Source organism: Nomascus leucogenys, chromosome 16, assembly GCF_006542625.1.
Source record: "Nomascus leucogenys isolate Asia chromosome 16, Asia_NLE_v1, whole genome shotgun sequence".
In the NCBI taxonomy this organism is placed as follows: Eukaryota; Metazoa; Chordata; class Mammalia; order Primates; family Hylobatidae; genus Nomascus; species Nomascus leucogenys.
Genome location: NC_044396.1, coordinates 94321344 through 94346255, shown reverse-complemented (window position 1 = coordinate 94346255; position 24912 = coordinate 94321344). Strand labels below are relative to the sequence as shown.

At 57.1% G+C, this 24912-nt stretch overlaps 1 protein-coding gene across 10 annotated transcripts in view; it reads left to right on the top strand.

The window, feature by feature from the left end:
• The window catches only part of TSNARE1 (t-SNARE domain containing 1), a 136397-nt gene that overhangs the window by 35917 nt on the left and 75568 nt on the right, over positions 1-24912 (top strand). For 7 of the 10 annotated variants that reach the window (XM_030795097.1, XM_030795104.1, XM_030795095.1 and 4 more), the window contains exons 2-4: positions 12804-12936; positions 21563-21712; positions 22923-23429. In XM_030795097.1, the coding sequence (XP_030650957.1) occupies positions 12849-12936; positions 21563-21712; positions 22923-23429 (745 nt within the window). In that variant the 5' untranslated portion in view covers positions 12804-12848. Of the gene's footprint in view, positions 1-8817; positions 8824-12803; positions 12937-21562; positions 21713-22922; positions 23430-24912 lie in introns of those variants that run through there. The other 3 variants (XM_030795094.1, XM_030795093.1, XM_030795100.1) reach the window with 3 other exon arrangements.

Below are 24912 nucleotides of genomic sequence, written 5' to 3'. Positions count from 1 at the left end.
CAAGGTCAGGAGATTGAGACCATCCTGTCGAACATGGTGAAACCCTGTCTCTACTAAAAATACAAAAAATTAGCCGGGCGTGGTGGTGGGTGCCTGTAGTCCCAGCTACTCGGGAGGCTGAGGCAGGAGAATGGCATGAACTTGGGAGGCGGAGCTTACAGTGAGCCGAGATCATGCCACTGCACTTCAGCCTGGGCGACAGAGCAAGACTCTGTCTCAAAAAAAAGAAAAAAAAAAAGCAATTAGAAAAAGTTTCCCTTCATTTTCAGTGTCCTGGGACAATTTATGTTGTTCCATTAGAAATGTTCAGCCAAATTCCTCTGCAAAACCATCAGCTGCTGTAGCTGCACAGTCTTGAGTGTTCCTGTTCATGAACATGGTAGGTCCCTTCACTCATTTACATGTTCTTCACTTTCTTTTAGTAATGTTTTGCACTTTTCAGTGCTTGCACCTTTTACAGTTTATTCCTATGATTAAAAAATAATTTCCAGTGAGTTTTTATTTTAGGTTTAATTTAGAACTTTTGGACATAATTTTAGTTTTAAAGAAAAGTTGCCAGATTAACGGGAAAACTTGTTGTGTATATTTTGCCCAAATATCCCAAATGTTAACATGTCCCTCATTTGGTTTATTCTTTCTTCCCCTCTCTCTGTCTCTCTCTCTGTCTCTCTCTCTCTCTCTCTCTGTGTGTGTGTGTGTGTGTGTGTGTATGGATGGTTTTTCTCAGAACTACTTGATAGTGACTTGCAGACGTGATGCTCCTTGATCCCCAGATACACAATGTGTATAGCTACAGCAGAGTGATCAAGATCAGGACATTGACATGGATACAGTAGGCTTCTCCCTTCTAAAGGCCGTGTTCATATTCACAGGACAGACCTTTTGAATTGTGTTCTTTTTAGCAAAACGTCCTTTTTAGTAACATGAAATCCCAGATCCTGTGTTGGTTTTAGTGATTGTCTCTTTAGCCTCCTTTTATTTCAGACAACACTTCAGTCTTCCTGTCTTTGATGACATTGACATTTTGAAGATGGCTGGTGAGTTCTTCTCAGTCTGAGTGTCTCTGCTGTTTCTCACAGTCACACGCTTTGGGCAGGGAGATCATGGAAGTGATGTTCTTCTCTGTGCATCGTGTTAGAGGGATATGTGGTGCTGGGTTGTCCCATGGCTGATGATGCTGACTTAGATCATTTGATTAAGGTGATGCCTACCAGGCTTCTCTTATGTAAAGTTATTTTCTTACATTTTTAATTTATAAGTATCTCAGGGAAGATCCTTTGCAATTATGTAAATATCCTGTTATTCATCAAGCCTTCACACACTAGCTTTAACATCTGTTGGACATTCTTACCAGAATGAAAGATTATCCTGTTGGTTGCTGGTTCCATCATTCCTTCCACAGTTATTAGCTGGCTTTCTACTCTAAAGAAAAGCTCTTCTTGTTTTTTTCTATTTATTCATCTATAATAGTGTGGACTGGTAGATTTTTATTTTATTCAATGAGTCACACAATTCTTATCATTATTTATTTTCATGCTCAGATTGTCCAGATTTGGCCAGGGACAGCCTTTTCAAGCTGGTTCTTGTGTCCTTTTGAGATGCCCCTACCTTTATTTGAGCTCTTCCTTACTCTTTTGCATAACAGCATGCTCCATGCTCCAGACTTATCTTTTACTTTCCTGGCTATAGCCCTGGAATCAGCCATTTCTCTAAGACATCTTAATATCTCTTGCTTGCTTTCAGTGAAGAGTGGTATTTAGGAAGCAAGAGCTCTGTGCTGGGTGTGCCCATTGCTGTGGGGGTGTGTAGTGTCTCAGCCCTCTCAGTGGACAAAGCCAGGGAGTAGATGTCTGTCATGTACACACTCAGCCATGTAAATGAGTGTGCCTGTGTGATTATATATACCCACACACATCTATATCTGTATTTCTCTGTGCGTCTTAAAAACTATGAATTCACGCTGACTCCTCCAAGTTCTAATCAAGTACCACTGCTTGGTGAGTGAGCGCGGGAGTGCTTAGTGTGGCGGGTGGGATGATGAGGACATGCTCCTCTTCCTCGTAGCTCATGGTCCAGCAGAGAGACTACCATGAGGGCAGACCTGAGGCCTCAGTGCCAGTGCAAGGAGAGTGCTGAGGAACCCTGAGTGTGGAAGCTGGGGCAGGTAGAAGGCAGGTAGAAGGCGGGTAGAAGACACTGCAGCCAGGTACCTTATTCTAGATCCACTGTGTCCCTGTGACCTTGATAAGTGATTTTCCCTCCCCAGGTTTTGTTTTCTCATTTTAAAAATTGAGGTTTCAGTTAGAGAATTCCTGGTACAGGTGACTCTTCTTCCTCACCTGGAACCATGCTGTCATCACTCATCATCCCCTTTGACCCCCAGACAGGTCCTACACATCTCCACACGAGACTATGGTCTTGTGAGCAGGTGTGACCAGACGCAAGGCACCGTCTGTTGGGCATCCCGGTCTCTTGCGAGGGCGTGCGTGGTCTTCACCCTGAGATCTCTGGGTCGGTTGGCTTCCAAAGCACCCTGAGGGCACATTCATGGGTGGGAGCCATTTTGGTGGATTCTGTGGGCAGTGGGCAGTAGAGGGGAGGGTGGTCCAGGGGACATCAGTTGCAGCTTGAAGGCTCCTGTGGGGACCACTTCGTGGTGTCTGTCCGGCCCTCAGGGTGAGTGGCAGGCTGGGCAGCTCAGGATTCCCTGGGAGCACCATCTTCAGGTTGTGTTTTTGTGTTCCTGCAGTGACCAGTGGACCAAGAGGCCACCGTGAAGGGGCTCTGTGGGGGCTGGTGAGAAGCCCCAGGTGGCCTAGGGAATGGGTGCAGCGGAACCAGGCTCACAGGGCTGGGGAGGGGCACGAGGCCCCGTGCACCTTGAATCAGAGCTTTAACCCACATCTCTTCTCCCTCTCCCCCTGGTTCCCACCGAAAAGGCCACGTCTCCCCAGGCCACTTCCACCGGTGATGGATCCGTATGACATTTTCTAACAGAGGGCAGGGCCAGCAGCCTCCGCACTGAGCTGGAGGAACCAGGAAACAGGATCCAGAGGCTCCCTGCTTCCTCACCAGGCCCCGCTGTTTCCTCTGGGCCACGTGGTCTTGGGATGGCTCTCCCCGTAAGGCCATCCCCGGCAGATACCAGTGCACAGGGAGCCACAGCCCTCACACAGCCACGTGGGGAGATGACAGAAGGTCCTCTTCCTTGCTGGCGGCTTGGAGACTGGTCTGTTTGAGCGTAGCATGGTGGCTGTGGGCTTCCGGGGGGCCAGGAACCCTTCTAGATGTCTATGTGTTAGGGTGGGGCCAGGGACCCGACTGTCCAGGGACTTGTAAGTTGGGCTTTGAGCTCCTGCCTGGGACCTAAGAGTGGCTCACGTTTCATCTCACTGGTCTTCATACCCACCCTCCGAGATTTCCCTTCTTGGTCCCATTTTACAGAGGAGGAAACAGATTCAAGGGCCAGGACTTGCTGGGACACAGCAGGCTAGAGAGAGAACCAGCTAGAGGTTGAGCTGGTACTTTGCCAGATCTTCTGCTCCTGGACTGGGACTGTGCTGTGGTGTGAATGTCCCCTCCAAAACTCATTGAAATCCAGTCACCATGGTGATGGTATGAAGAGTGGGACCCATGAGAGGTGATTGAGTCGTGGTCACTGCCGTATCTGGGGGTGGTCTCCTGATGAGAGGAAGCGCTGGCCCCCACTTGCTCTCGGCCTAGTGTGCTTGTATGCTCTTCCACCGGAGGCCTCTCCGTCTTGGACTTCCCAGCCCCCAGAACCACGTGCCGAGGAACTCTCTTTTCCTTACAGACTCCCCTGTGTGTGGCATTCTGTTACAGCAGCAGAAAGTGGGCTTAGACTGTGTTTTCTGCCTTACACTGAATGCTTTTAGGGATTATACAGAGAAGTCTAAAGAGGCCGAGAATATCCAGGGCAGGGAGGTGACCTACTGCTGTCAACATGGGTCTGTTGAGGCCAAGTAAGAGAGTCCGCTAATTCACGGTGGGAGGACAGCTCCAGCAGCAACCCCTGAGGCCACAGCTCCGCCGGGGTCCTGGTTCTGTCTCTTCCCGGAGCCTGGGAGTGGGATGCCAGACAAGGTGCTCACTTTTCCTGAGACTGCCCCTTCCTGTGCCACTGTCTGATTCCTGCCTGTGGAGAGGCTGTGTTATGGGTGTGACGAAAGCCGCACACCCAGCAGAGGAGCTGCAGCGTGGCCACCCGTGGGGGCTCCTGGTGGGCAGCTGCCCTGCTGACAGCAAGCCCTCCTGCTGCAGGCGACTGGGGCGCCTCGTCCATCATTCAGTTTCTCCTCTTGAACTTTGCAGTTTCATTTTGCCCTGGAAAATGGTTTCCCACAAAGGGTAGGCTTTGGGGAGCAAAGCTTTGCGTTGTGGTCTCTCCCCATGGTGGGGCGTGGCCGAGGGTTCCCGGTGGTCTGCAGCGGGGTCGGGCTGTGGTCTGGCCACTGATCTAGGCCTCTGCTCCCTGTGTGCCCCCATCCCTGTGAACTGACAGCTCCCTCTGTCTTTTCCGGCCTTGCCTGTGGAGCTTGCCTGAGGCTCATTTAGGGAGTGCGAAGGTAGCATGTGTTCCACTGGCCAAGGGCAAGCCCGAGCCTGAGCTCCCTGGGAGCGAGTTCAGCTCCACCTCGGTCACCATGTTGTTCCCCAGGGGACAGGGGAGGCTGGGGGCTGCAGAAAGCCCATGCGTGAGCAGCCCAGCTGGGGCCAGAGCCTGCTCCAGGATTCACTCCGCCACACTGAGTCCGCAGGTGGGCACCATGGAGGCCACAGGTCGCGGGTGCCCTGGCCCCTCGTCCGGGTGTGGGCCCTGGGCTGCTTTCTGTGCCCTCGCTCCTGGGAGGCAGCGCCACTTCTTGCCGTTGCCTCTGCTGCTGCGTGTCCTGGCTGCGGCTCAGCCCTGGGCTCGCCTGAGGAGCCCGTCCCTGCACTCATGTCCTCCAGCCGGAGTTGTTGGGGCCTCCGGTGCCCTCACTGACCCGGCACATCCAAGCAGCTGCCCTTGTTGTTTCTTCCCCCATGGGACAAGCAGGATGCCGTTTTCCTGTCTGTCCCCGTCTGGAGCACAGAGTCTCCGAGAGCAGGCCAGGCCTGTCTGGAGCTGCTGTGTCCCCACCACAGTGCCCGGGTCAGAGGTCCAGAGAACGCGTGCCCGAAGGTGAGGGAGGGACTGCTGTCCATTTGACAGATGAGAAAACCAAGGGTGGGAGAGCTGATGCGACCTGTGTGGGGCCTGGCCCTGTGGGCGACGGCGATCTGCTCTCAAGCCAGGCTGAGGAGCTGGGGCTGTTCTGGAAGCCCTGGCCCGGGGAACACTGTTCCCATCTGCTGGGGGGTGGGTGGCCCAGCCTGGGTGTCCTCTGCCTGTGTGGGGCCCAGCCCCCTGCCTCAGAGGCCCTGTTGGGGAGTCTGACTGAGGGGCTCAAGACCCACGCACTGGCCCCACAGCCCAGGAGTTGGGGACCCAGCCCCAGAGCTGGGGCTGGGAGCCCAGTGGGTAGTGGGTGTGGCCTGCTGCCTGACCTCGCTCCTCCTGGGCCGGGGCGCTTTGTCCCAGGGGCAGGCTGAGTTGCCGCGGTGGTGGCATGCCTGAGGTGGGTGTTCCCTGGCACCGCCGCTTCCCCTGGCGCCCTGCAAACAGGATCTGGGCAGTGCAAGGACAGACGGCTCCCTTCAGGCTGGCGGGGGGCGGGGGCCCTGGGAAGAGCCGGCGCCAGCCTGAGGGGCATGAGGCCGGAGGGGCTGATGGCTGGCCTCGGCGGGCACGGAAGCAGCTCGGTAGGAAGTCTCCTTGGGAGCAAGTGGAGCATTGTCCCTGGCCTCTGTCCGGTCTCATTGAGGCAGCCCTGGGGCTTGGGCCATTCTTGGGCAAAACAGCCTGGCAGCCTCTGCCCACCCCTCTGGCCTGGCCCCGCTGCCAGCTTCCGCCCAGCTGGGCTGGGAATGGCTTCTGCGGCCCTCACCCAGGCCCTCAGCCACATCTGGCTCAGCCAGTGCTCGCTCTGCCACACTCCCCCGAGGGACTCCATGTCCCCCTCACGCCTCGTCCCTGTCCTCTGCCACATCTCCTCCTGGCCATGCCTCTGCCTGCCCAGCCCTCCCTCTGAGCACTAGCCCTGGCTGGGTCCCCTGCCCATGTGCAGCCCCTTATGCTGGCCTGCCTTCTCCTGGAGTTCTCGGGGGCGCCACCGTGTCCTGAACTCAGCGGAGTGCTTTGGTTGGGAAGGCCTGGCTCCCTCTGTTGCTGTGCCCAGGCCTTCGAGGCTGCACCCCACAGTGCCTGGCTGCCTGCCTGGCTCCTGTGCCACAGCCCTTCCCTGCATCCAGCTCACTTCTGGGAGGCTCTTGTGGTGTCCGGGTGAAGTCCCACCTGAGCAAGCCAGCATGCCTGGGCGCTGACCCCTCCTCCTGGCAGGGCAGCTGTGCCAGCCGTGGTTGGCAGTGCGCTCCTGCTGGGACAGGAGTGGCATGCTGTGGCCAGGGGGTCTGAGGCCTTCTGGCATGTTCCATGCCCTGCACTGACGGCCGGCTGACCCCGGGCCTTAGTGTCCTCTTCTTGAATGGGGTTATAACCCCTGCCTCACAGTGTGGTGAGGATCAGCATTGCTCACACAGGTGAGGCAACTGGCCAGGGCCTGCTGAGCAGGTGCAGGTGAGGCAGGCGGGCTCTGGGTGGCCCGGGGCCAGTCAGATTCTCTTTTGGGGATTTCCCTGGCTCCGCTGTGAACGGGATGCATGAGAGAACCTCCTCATGGACTCGTGTGGCATCCAGCGACGTGAGCGGTGCCGAGTCTAAGGACACTGGCTCAGCACCTGTGAGGGCTGGGCTTCTCGTTCTTTCCTCCCTCAGTGAAGGGTGGACCGATCCTGTAGAGGTTCTTGACTGGGGACAGGAGACAGGGTTTCCGATCTGGCTTGCTAGGACGTGCTGAGGTGAGGGCAGGGCTGGGGTGATGATGCACTGGACCAGGCCAGCCCTGGGTGAGGACGGCTCCAGCGGGTGTGCAGCCTCCCCCAGGCAGGGAACAGGTGGGCATCTACATCTTACGGAGCTTGGCGATGCTCGGCCTGACGTGTGGTAAGCATCAGGCTCTGAGGTAGGTGTGGGCAGGAAGGTCAGGATGGGAGCACCTGGCTGGCCTGGTGGGACAGCTGGGTTGAGAAGTGGGGGCATGAGCTGGCTGCGGGGTGGAGGAGCAGGGCAGGAGCAGCATGGGGGAAGCCAAGGCACAGCCTGGGTGAAGGCACAGAGGTGGGAGGCAGCCTGGATGACACAGGCAGAACCCCCAGAGAGCAAGGGTGTGGGGCAGGGGCGCAGCAAGAGCTGAGGCTGGGGCAGGACAGGGCCCAGCTCCCAGAGACCTTGGGTGCCGGTGTGCGCACAGGGGCCACTGGGGTCTGGGGCAGGACTGGGGAGGGCTGGGCCAGCGCAGGATGGGGGTTGAGTCGGATACTGGAGGGAAGTGGAAGCGTGGGGCACCTGGGGGGTTTGGGTTGGTACAGCTCAGTACCCCATGGCCCCTTGTGGTCTCCCAGCGATGGTGGGGTTGCACCCACTGGATTCCAGGTGTCCCCTGGGGCCCAGAGTGGCTGGCTGGGCGGGGCCGTGAATAGGCGGAAGACATGTGCTGCCATTTCGTGTTTCCAGACCAGCCTCCTCTGCCTGCGGTGACTCGGTGGCCCTGACTGTGGGTTAGCCTTTGTCCCTGAGCTGGCTGAGCAAACACAGGGGTGTTTCATGTTCCCGTGTGCAGCGAAATGAAATTGTGAGTTTGGTCAGGTGGTCTCTTTGGCGGTGGTGGAGCAGCTCACGTATCTTCACTCCCCTCCGCATGTCTGGCTGGAGCAGAGGGGAGTTGGGCAGCCTTCCAGTTCCCTCAGGGGCCCCAGCTCTGATTCAGCTGAGCTCTTTCAGACTTGAATCCCTTCCCTCCTCCAATGAGCATTCCTACCTCTCATGAGCCCTCCTCAAGCTTCCTGTGCTCCTCCTTGTCCTGAAACCCAGCAGACCCCGCCACCCTTTGCAGTGATGGCCGCTGGCTGCTCCCCTTGTCCTGAAACCCAGCAGACCCTGCCGCCCTTTGCAGTGACGGCCGCTGGCTGCTCCCCTTGTCCTGAAACCCAGCAGACCCTGCCGCCCTTTGCAGTGATGGCCGCTGGCTGCTCCCCTTGTCCTGAAACCCAGCAGACCCTGCCGCCCTTTGCAGTGATGGCCGCTGGCTGCTCCCCTTGTCCTGAAACACAGCAGACCCCGCTGCCCTTTGCAGTGATGGCCGCTGGCCGAACCCTTCTCTCATGGAGCCTCTGCCATGGCTTTCGTGGCCTCTGGTTAACATCCCCCTGACTCGTCCCCATCTCCTGTGTTGTCTTTGGGGCCCTCTCCTCTCTTCATGGTGGCTTCTCTCCCTGGGAGTTCTCTTCCTTAACAACTGTCCCTACACAGTGGACTCCCCTTCTGCATCTAGCCCCATCTCCAGGGCTTTGGGTATCTGCCCGCCTGTGGGAGCCCCTCTGGGCTCGTCCCTGCACATGGCTCCCCTCACTTTCTGGCACGAGGAAGTCAAAGCACTGCCCGCGTGCCTTCTGGGCCAGAACTTGGGACTTGCCCTTGACTCTCCCTGGGTTCCGTGCCAATTCCTAGCTCTACCCTCCCTCCCTCCCCGGGCCCTGATTCCTGCCGCCACCTGCTCACTGCCCTGCCAGCCCCTCACATGCACCCAGCAGCTTGCTCTCGATCCTGAAGCAGAGGGATCTTCCCAAACACAAGTCTCGTATCAGGCCTGGCTGGCCCCGCCAGTGCCTCACCATCATTTTAGGTGATGGCAAGTAGTGCCCTGTGCTCAGGACCCCCTTGAGCCGCTTCCTTGGGACTGCTGGACCCTCCCCACCTGGGGTTTGAGTGCCCCTCCCCGAATTCTCTGAAAGCCTCTGCAGCAGCCCTTGCCCAAGACGGCTTGTGCTGGCTCCTCCGTGGAAGTTCATGTCCTGAGGCCAGGACAGGCCTGTCCTGCTGGTGTGGTGGCACTGGGGCACGAAGGGCATATCTGTAGGATTGGGCCATGCCCTGCATCAGCTGTGCCTCCCTGTGGCCTGTGTGGCCACCTGGGACAAAGCTAGGTGCTCTGGGGCTGCCTCCCAGGGATTTAAGGAGAGCCCTGGGTGCTCACCTGGCTCTTGTCTGCTGAAGGCCCACCCCCCAACAGCCCTCCCCTTGGTTCCAGACAGGTCTTTCTAGATGATGTTTCATTGGAATTTTACTAATTAAGCTTTAATACTTTAAAATTATACATGCATGTAGTTTAGAGAGTAAATGAGTTAAATGAGTTGTGCAAAGTTAATTAAGAAAAACAGTCATCCCCAGTCGCCCTCCATCCCCTTCCCCAGAGTCAACTGTGTCTGATTCTTCTAGTAGATTCTTTTGATGTTGATCTCTAAATAGTAGACCTCGATTGCTACTTGATTTTTTAAATGTTCAGGCAGTATTTATCAACTTGCAAGGTGAGGATTCAGGTCTGTCTGCACACACAAATACCTGCCCTCTCACAGGTACACACAAGCACACACATAGCCATGTGGGCACACACATGCCCCCCACATACGTATACACACGCATGCACACACACCCAAGGGCACACACGCACATATGCACACACACACATATGCACACACTTCCTGCTTCCCCTCCTCCTGGTGTAGCTACAGTGTTGTCACACTCTCAAGGAGACCAGGGCTTTCCTAATTAGAACCGCAAGTGCTACTGGAATCAGCCCAGTCACAGGAAACCGGGATGATTTTTCTTCTCTGCCCCACCTGTGGTTTTTCCCTGTAGTTTGTAACTGCCTTTGTTTGCCTGGTGTTTTTGTACTTCTTAGGAGCCTGAAGCCCTCCTCTACCTCTCAGTCTCACGTTCCTTCACATCAGCGGTTCGGCTTTTGTCTTCTTGAAGTCTCTCTAGAACATTCTGCCGGGGCCCTGTCAGCGGGCTGCCCTCCTTGCCTGGGCACAGATTTTGCCCTGGGTCCCCTTCAGCTTCCTCTGGTTGCAGGCAGTCCAGGCCTTCCTCCCTCTTCACGGTTCCTGGTTTTGGCAGAGCTCACCCTCGAGTACTTCTCCGAGAAAACACGCATGGAGGGGCGGTCTGGGGACCCCAGGTGTCGGAAATGGCCTCCTATGGCCCTCACACTGGTTCTCCTCCCAGCACTGGAGCTGTGGGGATCTCCCCAGTGACTGTGGCCTCTGATGCCAGATATGGGACTTGGTTGCCTGTGGACAGTCTCCTTGCCTGGGTGTCCTGAAGTCTCACGGGGCGTGAGGGGCCCCTAACCAGCTCGAGTGAGCTCCGGCTGGGATCAGCGTGAATGCTGTTGCTGACGATTCCCTTCCCCTGGCCCTCCTGTTCTTCTTTCTGGAACTCCCCTTCCTCGGATGGAGAAGTGCCTATGCAGGGCTGGTGGTTTCCTCTGACTCCGTGGTGTCTTCGTGCTCCGGTTTCCGGAGGCCCCCGCTCTGCCTGCCCTTCTCTGGAGCTCTTTGCTGCTGCTCCCAGTGTTGGCTTCTCGGTGCTCCTCTGTGTTCTCTGAAAATCCCTTTCTTGGCATCCCGTTCCTGTCCTGGGGCTGTTAACACAGCCTTTGTTATCTGGGCTCGTTCCTTTGAGGGCAGTACTCAGAACACAGGTGTTGGAACCAGACTGCCCGAGTCTGAAACCTTCTCCACCACTTACCAGCTGGGGAACTTTGGGCAAGTGACCTCACCTCTCCATGCCTTAGTTTCCTCAGCTGCAAGGTAAAGATACTTGTGGCCCCAGCTTAGAGGGTTGTGAGGATGAATCTGCGCGTGTAGGAAAGCGCCTCTGTGATTGTCGTCACGCGCCAAGTGTTAAGGAAGTGCTAGCTGCTATGCTGTTACGTGTTAAAGTTTTCTCTCTGGATAGTGTCTGTTTCCTCCCCGCTGTGTTTCCCCCGTGTGTCTTGGGCTGTCTTCCACATCTGAGCTTTTCCCGATGAGGCCCCGGCGCGTGTGTGGAGCTCTCTGCTCGCTGGGTTGAGACCTGCCTCTCACTCGGGGCTCCTGGAATCCCACCCACCCTCAGAGCCCACTCTCCCCTGGGGCAGCAGACATCTCCTGCCTCCTGTCTTCCACTGAGACCCAACTTCCTGCCCACCTCCCCATTCCAGGCAGCGTGCAGAGAGGGGAGGGAGGCCATGGTGACTAGGCAGGTACCTGGGATGCGATGCCTGAGACGCGTGGAGAGAGGGGCTGAGGACCACTCTGCCTGCTGCCTCTCTGCGTGGGGCTGGACGTCTTCGTGCGCCCTGGGCAGAACAAGGCCTGTGCCAGCAGCAGGTGTGAGTCCGGCCATCCTGCTGGGGCCTGTCTGGAGGGTGCCGCGACTGTAGGACGGCACCGCTGTCCCTCTGAGGAGTTTTGTTTTAGAAAATGCAGTGGTTTTTAATAAAGACATTATCTGTGTTCACAGTAAGAGCTTTGTTATTTAAAATGAATTACTACTATTTCAGAAGCCTCCGTTTGAGTTTCCAGTGCAGTGGATGTTGGTAGGTGCGATCCACAGCAACCAGAGCTGTTTGGGTCCCGATTGTTCTGAGCAGGGCAGTGGGGCCCACTGGGTCAATGGTGTCCTGGTGCTGCCCTGCTCTGGGTGGGGCTGGATGGCACAGGCGGGCGTCTTGCTCGGAGGGAACGTGGGGGTCACACCGCCTCCCCTGGCCCTGGGGACTTGGGCCTGTACTCGGCTGGCGTGAGGCTCACTTTGCTCTGAAACCTGCCTTCGCGCTTTAGGTGTTTGTGTGGGCGGGTGGAGCCCTTGCCCTAAGGTGTTTAGAACTGAGTGTGGCCTGGCCAGTGGGCTCCGTAGTGATAGCATTAGGGTGTAGGCCAGTCAGAAGCTGCCCGCACAGGGACCCCTGTACACAGGGACCCCTGCACACAGGGAGGATGCTCTGGCAGTGTCTGGGCAGGAGAGCTCCCGTTGTCCTCTGGTCGTTTGCTCTGAGTCCCTGGAGCTGCAGCCCATGGGAAGAGAGGTTTGGGTGGGATGCCCAGCTCCCCAGGCCAGGGATGGCCGGTGCCCCAAAGATGGCGCCAGTGCCGTGAGTTATGTGTTGAGTGCTTACTGTTCACCAGTCATAATGTGTGTGTGATTACATCTCACAACAGCCCTAAGACACAGGTCCTCTTCTTCCCCTTACTTCACAGATGAGGAAACTGAGGCCCAGAGAGGCCCCATGGCTCTTGCCCAGCTGCACAAGTTGCATTCAGCCAGGGCAGAGCCACTCCGGGCTTGACCCAGCCCCGCTACCATGGAGTGTGGCTCGAGACGACGGAGCTAGAGATGCTGGCAGGCTGCATGGGCGCCGGGTGCTCAGCCCGGCCTGGGCCTGACTCCCATGCAGTGGATGCTGCCCTGCCTGCATGGCGGGGGCCCAGTGTTCCCAGAAGCTACCTGGGAGGCTGGCGGTGGGGGTTGGTCTTTAAGAGCTGGCTAGAGGGCTCACCTTGTTGGGGGTCCCTGTTGGGAGGGGATGGGGCACGCCTTCCTCAGGCTGTGTTTCTGTGTTCCTACAGGGACCAGTGGACCAAGAGGCCACCTTGAACGGGCTCTGTGGGGGTTGCTGTTTGGGGGCTGGTGAGAAGCCTGGGGTAGGCTAGGGAATGGGTACAGTGGAGCCAGGGTCCTGGGGCTGGGGAGGGGCAGGAGGCCCCTGTGCACCCTGAATTGGAGCTTTAATTCCCATCTCTTCCTCCTGTTCACCCTGGTTTTCCTGTTTCCTCCAGCTCAGTGTGGAGGCTGCTGTAAGAAGATGTCGTACGGATCCGTCGCCGGCGGAGGTGGCCTGGGGAGCCGTGGCCCTTTCGGGGGACCTTTGAGACAAGGCTGTCAGCCCCTAGGTAATGATAGTAGCTGGCAGTGGGGGCAGGGAGGAGGGGATGGCAGTGGGTAGGGTAGGGTCCTCACTGTGTCATGCTGATGGCTGTACACCAGTTCTGTTCTTTTGAGGAAAGTGGCCTGTGTCCTGAGATGGGGTGTGACTCTTGAGCTGAGGCGATTCAGGCCCCTGGAAAGGAAGCATCAGGAGTGGCTGTCCTGTGCGTGGGCAGACCTGGGTGTCCCAGTTCATGCTGGGCATGGAGCTGGCGCTTGGAGCACCAAGCTGCTGATGGGTGGTGCTCGGGGTGTTTGGAGAGTGGCTGAGGGGATGCAGGATCTCACCTGGCCTTCCTAACGACGGTGTGGAGCAGTTGGCACTTTGCACTCCATACAGAGGAGGAAGCTGAGGCCCCTGGGGCTTGCAAACCTCACCCCAGGGCCATGCAGCGGGTGCAGGGCAGAGCTGGGGTTTATTTCTAGGTATTTCAGAGCGTTGAGCCCCTGCTCTTCCGTTTCACCTCATCTACCCCAACCCTGCAGGCTGGCCCCACTTAGGTCCTCATGGTATCTGAATGCCACGGTAACCCCCCCCCCCCACTACCGCTCTGCCATCAGCTTGGCCCGCAGATCCGGCCCTTCATGTGGGCAGGCCTGGGTCATGTAGGCGACGCCTGGGTCAGGGCAGCCGCCATGAGGGTTGTCTGGGTGTGGGGAAGGGGACTGAATTTGGGGCCTCAAGCTCTTTGCTTGCCTCTCTCCACCCAGGGCCAGGCCTCAGGCTCAGCCTAACAGCTGTGCCGGCAGGTCTCCCTCGCCCTGGGGCCCTTCTCTGCTGGGGTGTGAGCATCTTCCCTTGCAGCTTGGCTTGGCTCTTGGCCGGGGCTCTGGTCCCCAGGGTGGCCTGTTCAGGGAATGAGGCCGGCTGAGGGGCCCTCGCTGGCTCCTTGGCAGTCCCCAGTGCCCGGGATTTGTCTCCCACCCCCAGCCCTGCAGAGAGGGAGCAGCATGTGCTCGAGAGGGCAGCTGCCTGCCTCAGCCCTGCTGGGATAGGATGGCAGCAGGGAGGACAGGGGTGCAGATGGCCATTGGTGACATCACCAAGTGCCCTTCCTCATCTTGCCATCACCACTTAGTGCCTGGCAGGCCACTGGGGTGCCCTCATCCTTCCTGCCCACTGGGAGTGCCGGGCTGGCCTGGTCTCCTCCCACTTCTGCCTCCTTTTCCTCCTTCCCACCCAGACCATTGGTCCAGCATCTGCTGTATGCCAGGAGTTGGGCAGGAGGCAGAGAGACAAGTGAGTCCTGTGCCCTTAGGGGCCCGTGTTCTGACTGGGATGGTTCCGAGATCCTCTTTCTTGAGTGCTAGGAAGGAAATGACCCAGCAGGGACTAGGACTGCCAGCCCAGAGGGGTGGGCTGCATGAACGGAGGAGGTGAGGGAGGGTCCTCGGGGAGGGGGTGCTTAGTGGGGAGTAGAGGGGGACCCTGGAGGAGGCAGCCCCGGGAGACCTGAATGAGAGTGTCCTGGGAGATGAGCCGGTGTGGATGGAGTTTCCTTCCATGGGCCAAGGGAGCCTGCGTGGCCTTAGGCAGGGCACGGTGTCAGCTGCTTGGTCTATTTTATGTTTAAAAATGTGTTCTGAGGGACGCTGAGTAGACACAGGATTGCGCATGTGCACACATGTGCGTGGGGTGTAGACACAGGTTCAGATCTAACGGTTCGGAGGTGGTGAGCCTGACCCCCAGGCCCCTACCCCTTTACCCTCCCACCTCCTTCGTCCTTCCTCTGAACTGTGTATGTGCCGCATCTTGCTGGTTCTTCACAGTTTTGCTTATGTGTGTGCATATCCCTGAGCCGTATGTTGCTGAGCTGTGTGGGTTTTGAACTTCCCTGGGCTCAGACGATTTGTGTTGCTCCGTGTCGTGCTACTTTTACGCGTCGTGTTCTGAGAGCCTCCATGGTGCGCGTGGCTGTGGCTCCTTGGGTTTCGCGCTGCATCATGTTGGGTTCTGTGAGCACACCGTGGCGTCTGTGCGTGTTCTGCGTCTCAGGGATGCTGAGGCTGGCTCCTGTGTCATCCCTCACAGCCTGTGCCCATGGCCAGGGCCTCTGCAGGTACACGGGGCGTGGCGTTCCTGGGCCGGGCCACCTGCAGCCGAGCTGATGCGGGCCCCACCCAGAGCCCTCTTTGCTCCATGTCCTTGTCAGCACTCAGGGGTGTTGGACGGTGACGTTTTGCCAACCTGGTGGGTGCGGCTTGTCCTCTGGTTGGAATGGATGTTTCTCTGATAATGAATGGGATGAATCCCTTTCCGTGTTGATCGGGCACATGGGTCTTCCTGCCAGTGAGCACTGTTGGTCTGCTTTTCTCTTGAGTTTGCCTCGTGCTTACGGGTTCCCAGGCTTCCCTCCTGTGTTCTGGAGATGATGGCCTCATCAGGTGGGTTTACACAGCCCGATCCAGGCCAGGCCAGCTTCTCACTGGGAGGCCTGCTGGGAAGCAGAAGTTCTCAGCCAGGGCAGCCTTGAGTTGATCCATCATTCCCTTCGGGACTTGCACTTTTCTCTTTAGTAACTTCCATCACGAGGTGATAATGCTGCCATCTTTTACTTCCCTCTAAAGATGGAACAATTTGTTTTTCATATTTAAGACTGTAATTGACCTTTGGTTTTTGTTTATGGTGTGAGGTGGGATGAGTGTGGAGGGGAAGCTGTGATGTTATTTTTCTCTGTTTGAAGAACAAATTGTGTGGACTGTTGAATTGCCTTTCTTCTGCAGACCTGCAGTGACAGCTCTGTGATAGTTTTCATTTGGATTCTCTGGTCAAGTTTGCTTTTTGTGTGCCAAAATCCACCTTAATTTCTATAGCTTTGCTATAATTCTCAATACTTTCTAGAACAAATTGCCCTTCTTATTTTTCTGCAGAAGCGTCTCGGGTGTGTTTGGCGGTTTGACGTTGACCGTAAGGTTTAGGATCACCTGTCGCACCCTGGAGCTTTGACTGGGTTTGCCTGGCGTCCCTGCATCTGCGTGGGGAGAAGTGACTCCTTTATGGTTCTGAGCCTTCCAGTCTGTGCACAAGCACACGGCTTTATATTTATGGGGTTTTCTTTAATGTCTTTCAATGAAGTCATATAACTTTCTCTAGAAAGATCTTACATATCTTGTCTTAAATTCATTTCAACAAAGTAAAAACTTTTTTTCCTGCTGCTGTAAGTGGTACCATTCCGAATATTACATTTTCCAAATGCTTCTTGCTGGTGTGTACATGCAGTTGGCTTTTTCTAAGAACAAAGTCCAGACATTTTATTTAATTTTTGAATATTTTATGTTTTAATTTTCTAAATGTGGAAACTTTTAAACACATCAAAGTAGGCACAGACGCGTCGCAGCCCCTGGTGTACCTTGGCTTCCCCTCACTGCTTGTGGCCAGTGTGGCGGTACATGTGCCCCCAAGCTGCTCCCCCGCCGCGTCATTCCGGAGTAAATCCCAGATAGCAGATCATCTCATCTGTAATATTTCCACATGTCTCTAAAAGAGAAGGACTCCTTTTATGTGTGACCAGATTTCCACTGTGACAGCGCGTTTGGCTGCCGTACCCGACCTGCAGTTGAAGTGGCCGACGGCCTCTAGGAGTGTCTGTTTCAGAGATGCTGTTTAACGTGGAGCCTCCTGAGATCCCGTGCTGCGGCTGACCCGTGCTCCTCCTTCGACTGTGTCTCTGTCTGTGGCTTCCCTCTGTCTCTTTATTTCCCTCCAAGTTTATTTGCTGAAGAAACCAGGCTTTTCTTGTGTGGTGTAATTGATTTTTGTGTACTGGTTTGTGTCCAGCATGTTGTAAACCCTTTTTATTGTCATGATTTGTCTGTGGAATCTTCTGAGCTTTTCCTGTAGGTGGTGGTGTTTGTGCATAATGATGGCATTTTCGCTCCTTTTCCAGTGCTTTCACCTATTATGTGTTTTCCTGGCTGGAACCTCTACTGCAGTGTTGAATGGGGACGGTGGTTCTATTCTTGGTGAGTTTGTGGAAGAACAGGATTATGTATTCCTTGAATGTTTCTGGGATTTTGCTGTAAAACTATGCGGGTCTAGTGTTTTCCTTTGTGGAAAGATTTTCTGGCTACCAGTTAATTCCTCTAGTTGTAAAACATTATTCAAGCTTTCTGTTTCTTCTTGGGTCAGTTTTGTTAAGTTGCATTTTTCTGGAAATTCGACTGTTCTGTCTAAATGTTCAACTTACTGAAATGAAATTGTACACGATAGCCTTTCGCTGTCAGTAGTGACACTGGGGCACCTTCATGTAATGGTTAAGATGCAGATGCAGAAGCCGGCCTGCCCTGGTCCCAGCCCTGCCCGCCCTGCCTGCCCTGGTCCCAGCTCTGCGAGTCTTTGTCCCAGCATGCCAGCCCTGCCTGCTTGGTCCCTGCCCTGTCTGCCCTGCCCTGTCTTCCCACCCTGCCTGCCTTGGTCTCAGCCCTGCCCACCCTGCTGCATATGAGCTTTGTGAGCTCAGGGTTGGGAAGGGGAGGTGAGAAGAGGCCTCCAGCCCGGTGGTCATGCACATGGCTGCGTCGACACCTGTGAAGCTTGGGCAGGGCCACTGAGGGCCGGTGGTGGCTGCTGCTGCTTTCACAGCCACAGCGTCTCAACCACGTCCCGTTTCTCATTCTTGATACTCTGTATTTGTACCTTCTCTGTTTTCTTTTATAGTCAGTATCGGCAGAGACCTGGCAGTTCCACAGGTCTCTGCAGAGATATGGCCCCGGCTTCCCCGTTCTGTGCGTGCAAGTTTTAAATTGTGATTGATTTCTGCTCATAGTGTCATCATTTCCCTCCTTTCTTTAAGTTGATGCTATTTTATTTTTCTGACTCCCAGATTGAATATTTACCACATTCACCATGAATATGGTAAATATTTGTTTCTAATAAAAGCATTGGAAATTAGAAATTTCCCAAGAAACTGCTTTAGTTGAATGTCACACATTTTGAAATGTATAGTATTTTAAATTTTTGTTCAGTTCTAAATATCTTTAACTTTCATTATGATTTCTTTGTTTAGGAATTACTTGGAAGTTACTTCATCATTTTCAGATGTACTTTTTTCCAGTTGTCTTTTTAAAGTGATTTCAAACCTGATCACACATCTGAAAGAAAAGCACCAGTGCTGTCCGGGTTTGTTGAAAATCGTTGTGCGGGGGCTGCTTTTGGGGTGCGGGGGCGAGCCTGGCTCAGCGCCTCCTTTGCACCCCTCAGCTCTCAGCCTTCTGTGTGGGCAGGGCCTTCGAGGACCCTCAGAGCTGGGCAGGGCCTTCCAGGCAGGCCAGTGGGGCCTGGACAAAGTCCCCATGGGTGTAGGGTCAGCTGCATGTGCCCAGTCCCTGCTGTGTGCCAAAGTCCTGCCAACCTAACTGTGTAGAACCTTAAGGCCGTCGTGTCATCGTAACGTCCTCTGGACAGAGGCAACAAAAAGCCAGTTAGTGAGTTGTCAACTCATAAATAACTCAGATACACAGAAGAAAGCTCCCCAGAGCTCCATGCACACGGGCCAGGTCTGTGGACAGCTAGGACACGTAGCTGTCTCCTCAGCGCACCAGCAGTGGTCAGCCTCACAGTAACCTGGCAGGAAAAGAAAATGTTAACACGCCCTTGGCAGCCTGGGGTGGGAGCAGGGGCCACAGGGAGGGTGGGTGTGGGGTGCCGGGAGCAGCCAGCTTGGGGCAGCCTGGGGCAGGAGCAGGGGCCACAGGGAGGGTGGGTGGGGTGCCGGGAGCAGCCAGCTTGGGGCAGCCTGGGGCAGGAGCGGGGCCACGGGGAGGGTGGGTGGGGTGCCGGGAGCAGCCAGCTTGGGGCAGCCTGGGGCAGGAGCAGGGGCCACGGGTTGCGGGGGAGGGTGGGTGTGGGGTGCCGGGAGCAGCCAGCTTGGGGCAGCCTGGGGCAGGAGCAGGGGCCACGGGTTGCGGGGGAGGGTGGGTGTGGGGTGCCGGGAACAGCCAGCTGGGGCAGGAGCAGGGGCCACGGGTTGCGGGGGAGGGTGGGTGTGGGGTGCCGGGAACAGCCAGCTTCGGGGCACCCAGGAGTGTTCCTTCTCTTAGCCCAGCTGTGCCTCCTCTTGGACTCTGTCTTAGAAGATAGACACACGGGAAGAGGTGTTCACCACATAGGATTTGTGTGAGTGCTGACTCAGAAATACTGTAAGCACCTGGCTTTAGGGAGACGATTGTGTTACAGCTGGGATAGAATTCGATGTAGGCATTAAAATCACATTGTCGAAGGCCCTCGAGTGACCTGTGCACGTGCTGTGATATGTGGTGCGTGGAAGAAGCAAAGCCATACGTGCAATGTTTGCTTGTGGAAGACAGCCGCCCACCTCCAGGGTTAATAATGTTTATCTCTGGATGTTGTGATCTTTATTTTTTTATTTATAATTGTCTGCATTTACATTTTTCTGTAATTTGTGGGTATTATTCTATTCAAAAGCAAACAGTAAATGTCCCAGGCCTGTCCCTGCCATGTTCTAGGTTCATGTGGCTCAGGTGGGCAGAACATACTGGCCCCTCAAGGGGTGTGGGGAGCACCGTGGAATAACGTGGGTGCAGTGGGCACAACCTGGACTTGGGTGAGTGGATGCAGTGTGGCGAGGTGGTGGCGTGTCCTTCTGGACTTGGGTGAGTGGATGCAGTGTGGCGAGGTGGGTGGTGGCGTGTCCTTCTGGACTTGGGTGAGTGGATGCGGTGTGGCGAGGTGGTGGCGTGTCCTTCTGGACTTGGGTGAGTGGATGCGGTGTGGCGAGGTGGTGGCGTGTCCTTCTGGACTTGGGTGAGTGGATGCGGTGTGGCGAGGTGTGGCGTGTCCTTCTGGACTTGGGTGAGTGGATGCGGTGTGGCGAGGTGATGGTGTGTCCTTGAGTGACAGCAGGGCCTGTGGTCTCTCTGGGGACCTGTGGGACCCCATTTCTGAGTAGAGGCTGAGCTCAGTCACCAAGTGCCTGGATCCCCTCACAGGCCATTGTCCGGGGTTTCCGGCCTGGAGAGTGTGTCTCTGTACAGAGAGAGGATAGTGTGGATGCCAGGGGAGAGGGGCCTGCCGGGAGCTGGAGGGACAGGCCCTGCCCTCTTGGGAGGGGGCCCCATGCTGGAGGCTCACCTCATCAAACCCTGAGAGGCGTCTGTGACTTGGGGCCCCTCCCTCTGTTACTTGGGCCCCCTCCAGGCCTTGGCCAGAGCCTCTTTCGTGGGTGCCTGGTTTTCCCAGGGCAGCGTCTGTCTCCAGGCTGCGGCTGCTCCCTCTCCAGCCCCCCGCAGAGGGTTGTCTTCTTGTGACTCCGATCCACTTTGCTGCACTTCTCTGCCCTGCGGAAACCTCCGCCCCGACATGAGCCAGGCAGCTGCCCTCCCGTCCTTCCACATGCCCTCTTCCCCACACCAGGGCCCAGAGCTGGAGGGTGAGTGAGCCCCAGTCCAGAGCAGTGAGCTGGGCACTGGAGGCCCTTCCCTGAGTCTATGTGGCCGTAGACCTGTCTCTGCCTGTGTGGTTTGGGCAGTGCTGTCTGGGGGCAGGAGGATGGACCAGGTGGCCTTTGGGCCCTCGCCCACCTCCCGGGGGTCTGGTGAGAGGCTTTGGGAAAGTCCTTCCCTCCCCGTCACGTTGGGCTGTAGGGTCCCCCTAGACGGACCCTGAGTGGGAGCTCACCAGGGTGGCCCCTAGTGTCACTTCTCTGAGAGTTGCATGAAGGGCCTTTTCCAAGAGCTGCTGCTTCAGGCACTTGGCTCAGGGATGCAGCCCTGGGACCCACTGTGCCGACCTGGCCCTGGAGGCCATGGATGTGGCCGGAAAGCACTTCCGAGCCAGCAGCATCCTTGTGACCTACCGGGACATGTCCCGGGAAGAACAGGTTGCAGACAGGCACACAGGGTCCGGCTTCGGGAGGCCTCAGCCTGGCGCACACGGCGTGTCTTTGACTCTGGGGTGCCATGGATTGAAAGGCACATTGTGGTTCCGGAGTTGTTAAAAGGCTTTTATAAGGTGCATCTGAGGATCAGTGAATTTCAGTGAAATGTGTCCAGAAATGTTTTGTGAACAAATGGAAATAATTAGGGAAAATGAGGATGCGTTCTGTGCAGGGTCTGGGAGCCGGGAGAGGGGGAGCATGCGTCTCTGTCTCCACAAAGCCGAGTGGGGACAGCAGTGTGGCTCTGCTTTTCATCTCCCATATGCTACGAAGTGGCACTTTTATAAAATGCAGTAGAATGATTCTGAGCATGGAGGTCGTGGCAGTTTCGAATTGCCTTAAATGATTCTGGAGCTGCACTTCTCATTTTGTACTTTGTTGCCGACTGGTAATAGCTGTCCAGGGATTAATCTGTGACTACCCCTGCAGGCCGTGGGGGTTGTTTGCTAGTTTGCAGTCACATTTCAGAACTGGTTCAGAGAAAAATCCGGAACACCTAAAGTTCTGAACTCCATGCTGGCATTTAGCAGAAGGGGGATGATCCAGAGGATATAGCAGGCAGGGAGGGCTTCCTGGAGGAGGAGCCCTGAGTGGAGCATCTCGGGTCCTGGGTGTCTGCTGTCCGTGCGTGGGGGCCTGGCACTGCCAGGAGCGCCCTGAGCTGAGAGTAATCGTGACTGTCCCTTGCTGTCCGTAGAGTGCGCTAGATGTTGGACCGAGTACGGAATCCGCCATTTCCCCTGCCCGTCGCCAGAGAGCAAGCTGCAGAACCCCTGTGTGGGGAAGGACGGGGAAGGTGATCTGGGGCCAGCGGGCACGCCTATTGTCCCAAGGGCCAGGAAGCGAGGTACTTCACTCAGACGCTGGGTCTGGGGGGTCCTGGGAAGGCGGCTTGGAGATGCAGGTGCTGAGGAGGGCAGGGTCAGCAGGCAGGAACTGCAGGCAGGAGGCAAGGGGCCTGCATCCCCTGCCCCCCACCAGGCCTTCCCCTGAGTAGGGCCAAGGGTGCAGCCAGCCCAGACAGGCCACAGGATGGAAGCTGCGTGGTGGCCAGAGCTGGCCAACCCTGTAGGCTCAGGACCGAGCAGGGGTGCTACCGCTGGGGGCTCTGGACCTGCTCATGCGGCCCCTCAGCCTCAAGCCTGGCTGTCCTTGTGCAGTGGGCTGGCGAGGGGTGACAGGGTGCTTGCTGTGGTTTGGGGAGGAACAGGTGCCGTGACCTCTGCGGGTATCCTGGTGGGCTTCCCTCCTAGTGGAGGGGCCCCTTCCAGGTGCTTCTGGGACGCCAGGCCCCTGGGGAGAGGCCTGCACTTGAGTGCTCCTTCCTGGGGACTCAGACATGCAGCACCAGGGAACCTGCAGTGTCGGGCACTGTCCCTGCCTTCAGGAAGCTGGTCCAGTTAGTGAAAAAGCTTGTATGTGAGCAAAGATGCAGAGGCTTTGCCACTGTTGCCAGCGCAGCCCTGTTCCCTTGCAGGTTGGAGGGCTGTAGAGGCACAGGATGGCAGGGGGGTGAGGCTGCCGACCAGGCCACCGTGTCCCCACTGGCCTCAACCCAAGTGCGGGAGGGAAGCCGAGGCCGGTCCTCAGAGGGCTCTTAGTTGTGCTGTGGACAGGAGCCTTCCAAAATGTCAGCTGGCAAGGCTGTCCCCAGGCAAGGCTGTCCCCAGGCAAGGGCTGACCCCGGGAGCAGCCCAGTCCTAGCCTGAGGGCAAGAAACCCTGCAGAGGGTCCAGGGCCGCAACCTAGGCTGCCCGGCTCCTGCACCCCTGGGGTGGCTGCAGGGGCAGGCAGGGCTAGCGGTGTGCTGTCTTGGAGATGGGGCACTGTGACCCAGAAGCTATGTGCTAGGGGACGGCACCCTGTGAGGCAATGTCAGGGCTAGGGGATCGTGGGCCCAGGTCTCTGGACACCCAGCAGGGAGGGGTGGGGGCCAGGACCAGATAGCCGTGTCCTGAAGCAGAAACCAGAGAGGAGGTGCCCTAGGGAGCTGCCGCCGGGGCCGCTGCCTCCACAGGCTCAGGGCCTTAAACATCCACCTTTTGGTGCCTTTCCAGGGCCTGGGGTTGCCCCTGAAGGCAGCCGGATGCCGGAGCCCACCTCATCACCCACCACTGGCCCGAGGAAGGACTCAGCTGCTGGGCCCCATGGCCGGATGGCGGGGCCCAGCGCTACCCGGGCCAAGAAGAGGAAGCCCAACTTCTGCCCGCAGGAGACCGAGGTGCTGGTATCCAAGGTGAGCAAGCACCACCAGCTGCTGTTCGGCACGGGGCTGCTGAAGGCCGAGCCCACTCGCAGGTACCGCGTGTGGAGCCGTATCCTGCAGGCCGTGAACGCGCTGGGCTACTGCCGCCGCGACGTCGTGGACCTGAAGCACAAGTGGCGGGACCTGCGAGCCGTCGTGCGGCGCAAGCTGGGCGACCTCCGGAAGGCGGCCCATGGCCCCAGCCCTGGTTCCGGCAAGCCCCAGGCCCTGGCCCTCACGCCCGTGGAGCAGGTGGTGGCCAAGACCTTCTCTTGCCAGGCACTGCCCTCTGAGGGCTTCGGTCTGGAGCCGCCCAGAGGTGAGTTCCTTGCCCAGCTCACCTCGCTAGGGCGCCACTCTGTCCAGCAGGAAGGTGGGGCCCATCTTGGCCATGTTGCCCTGTGTCTTCCTCCACAGTACCTTCCCCTCCTCCCCCTCCCCCTCCCCCCCTCCTCCTCTTCTCCCCTCCTCTCCCACTCCCTGTCACCACTGTCTCATCTGGAGTGTTCTTGTTCATTCATCCTCTGCCCCATTCACTCTTCACTCGTCTGTGCATCCACCCATCTGTGCATTCAGGCAATACATAATACGTATAATGGGAGCATTAGTAAATTTTGTCTCCCTGCTTGATGTTTGACTTGGCCTCTCCCTCACCCCGTCCTAGAGTGGAGCTGAGCACGCAGACAGGCAGGGCAGAGTTCTCCCATCACCATCACCCAATCACACGCTGGGGCCACAGCCGTGGTGAGAGGGGCATTTGCCATTGCTGCCTGGGGTAGACACACACGCCGAGAATCAGGCCTTTCTAGCTGTGCCGATGCTCCCCATGGCCATGCGTGCTCATGTTCCTCCTGCTGCGTCTTGTGCTACTCATGAAAGAAAAAGCTGGTTGCAACTTACTAAACTGGTTTTCTGACCTGGGTTTCAGCGCTGTGGTTTGAAACATGCTGCTCTGTTACTGTTTTTAAAACCCAGAAGAGGCCTTCCTACAGGCTGGTGCCGCCCTGTGGTGCCAGGGTGGGCAGGTTGAGACCTGGGAGGCAGCGTCTGCTCAGAACTCCAGCGGGCCTTCTGCGGACCCCGAGGCTGAGGCTCCAGCAGAGTCCCTTTTCCCAGGGAGAGCATCGCTCTGTTGGTGTCTGATGGGTCAGGGAGGTCCACAGGAGGTCAGTGCGGGCCCGGCGTCTGAGCTGCTGCTGTGGTGGGCCCGTACAGGTGCCCGGACAGGTGCCGGGACAGGTGTCGGGACAGGTGCCGGGACAGGTGCCCGGACAGGTGCCGGGACAGGTGCCGGGACAGGTGCCGGGACAGGTGTCTGGACAGTTGCCCGGACAGGTGCTGGGCACAGGCACGGCGTGCGCTCAGGCCTCTTGACTGTTGCACGAGGCTGTGCTACAGGAGATCTGGAAGAGGAGGGCAGCAGCCTGGTTCCCGCACTGGATTTCAGCTGTGGGCGATGAGTCCTCCATCCTGGTGTGGACGCTGCCTGGACACACCCTGCCCTGGGACTGGATGGGTCCCTAGAGCATGGGGCTGCAGTGGGCCAAGGTTCCCCTCAAGACACTGGCTGGGATCTGCCCATGTACCCGAGCTGAGTGTGTGGCGAGGATGGCAGTCCTGGCTGTGGTGGAGCTGGCAGTGTCTGGAAGAGGGTCTGAGCAAGTGCTCCCAGCCCCACCTGGACAGGGCAGACCTCAGCAGGCATCTCTGGTCACGGGCACTGAGGCCTCCTGCCCAGCCCCGGGATGAGGTAGCAGGCAGTGGCAGTCCTGGCACTGAGTCACCCGGCCTTGCTGCAGGAG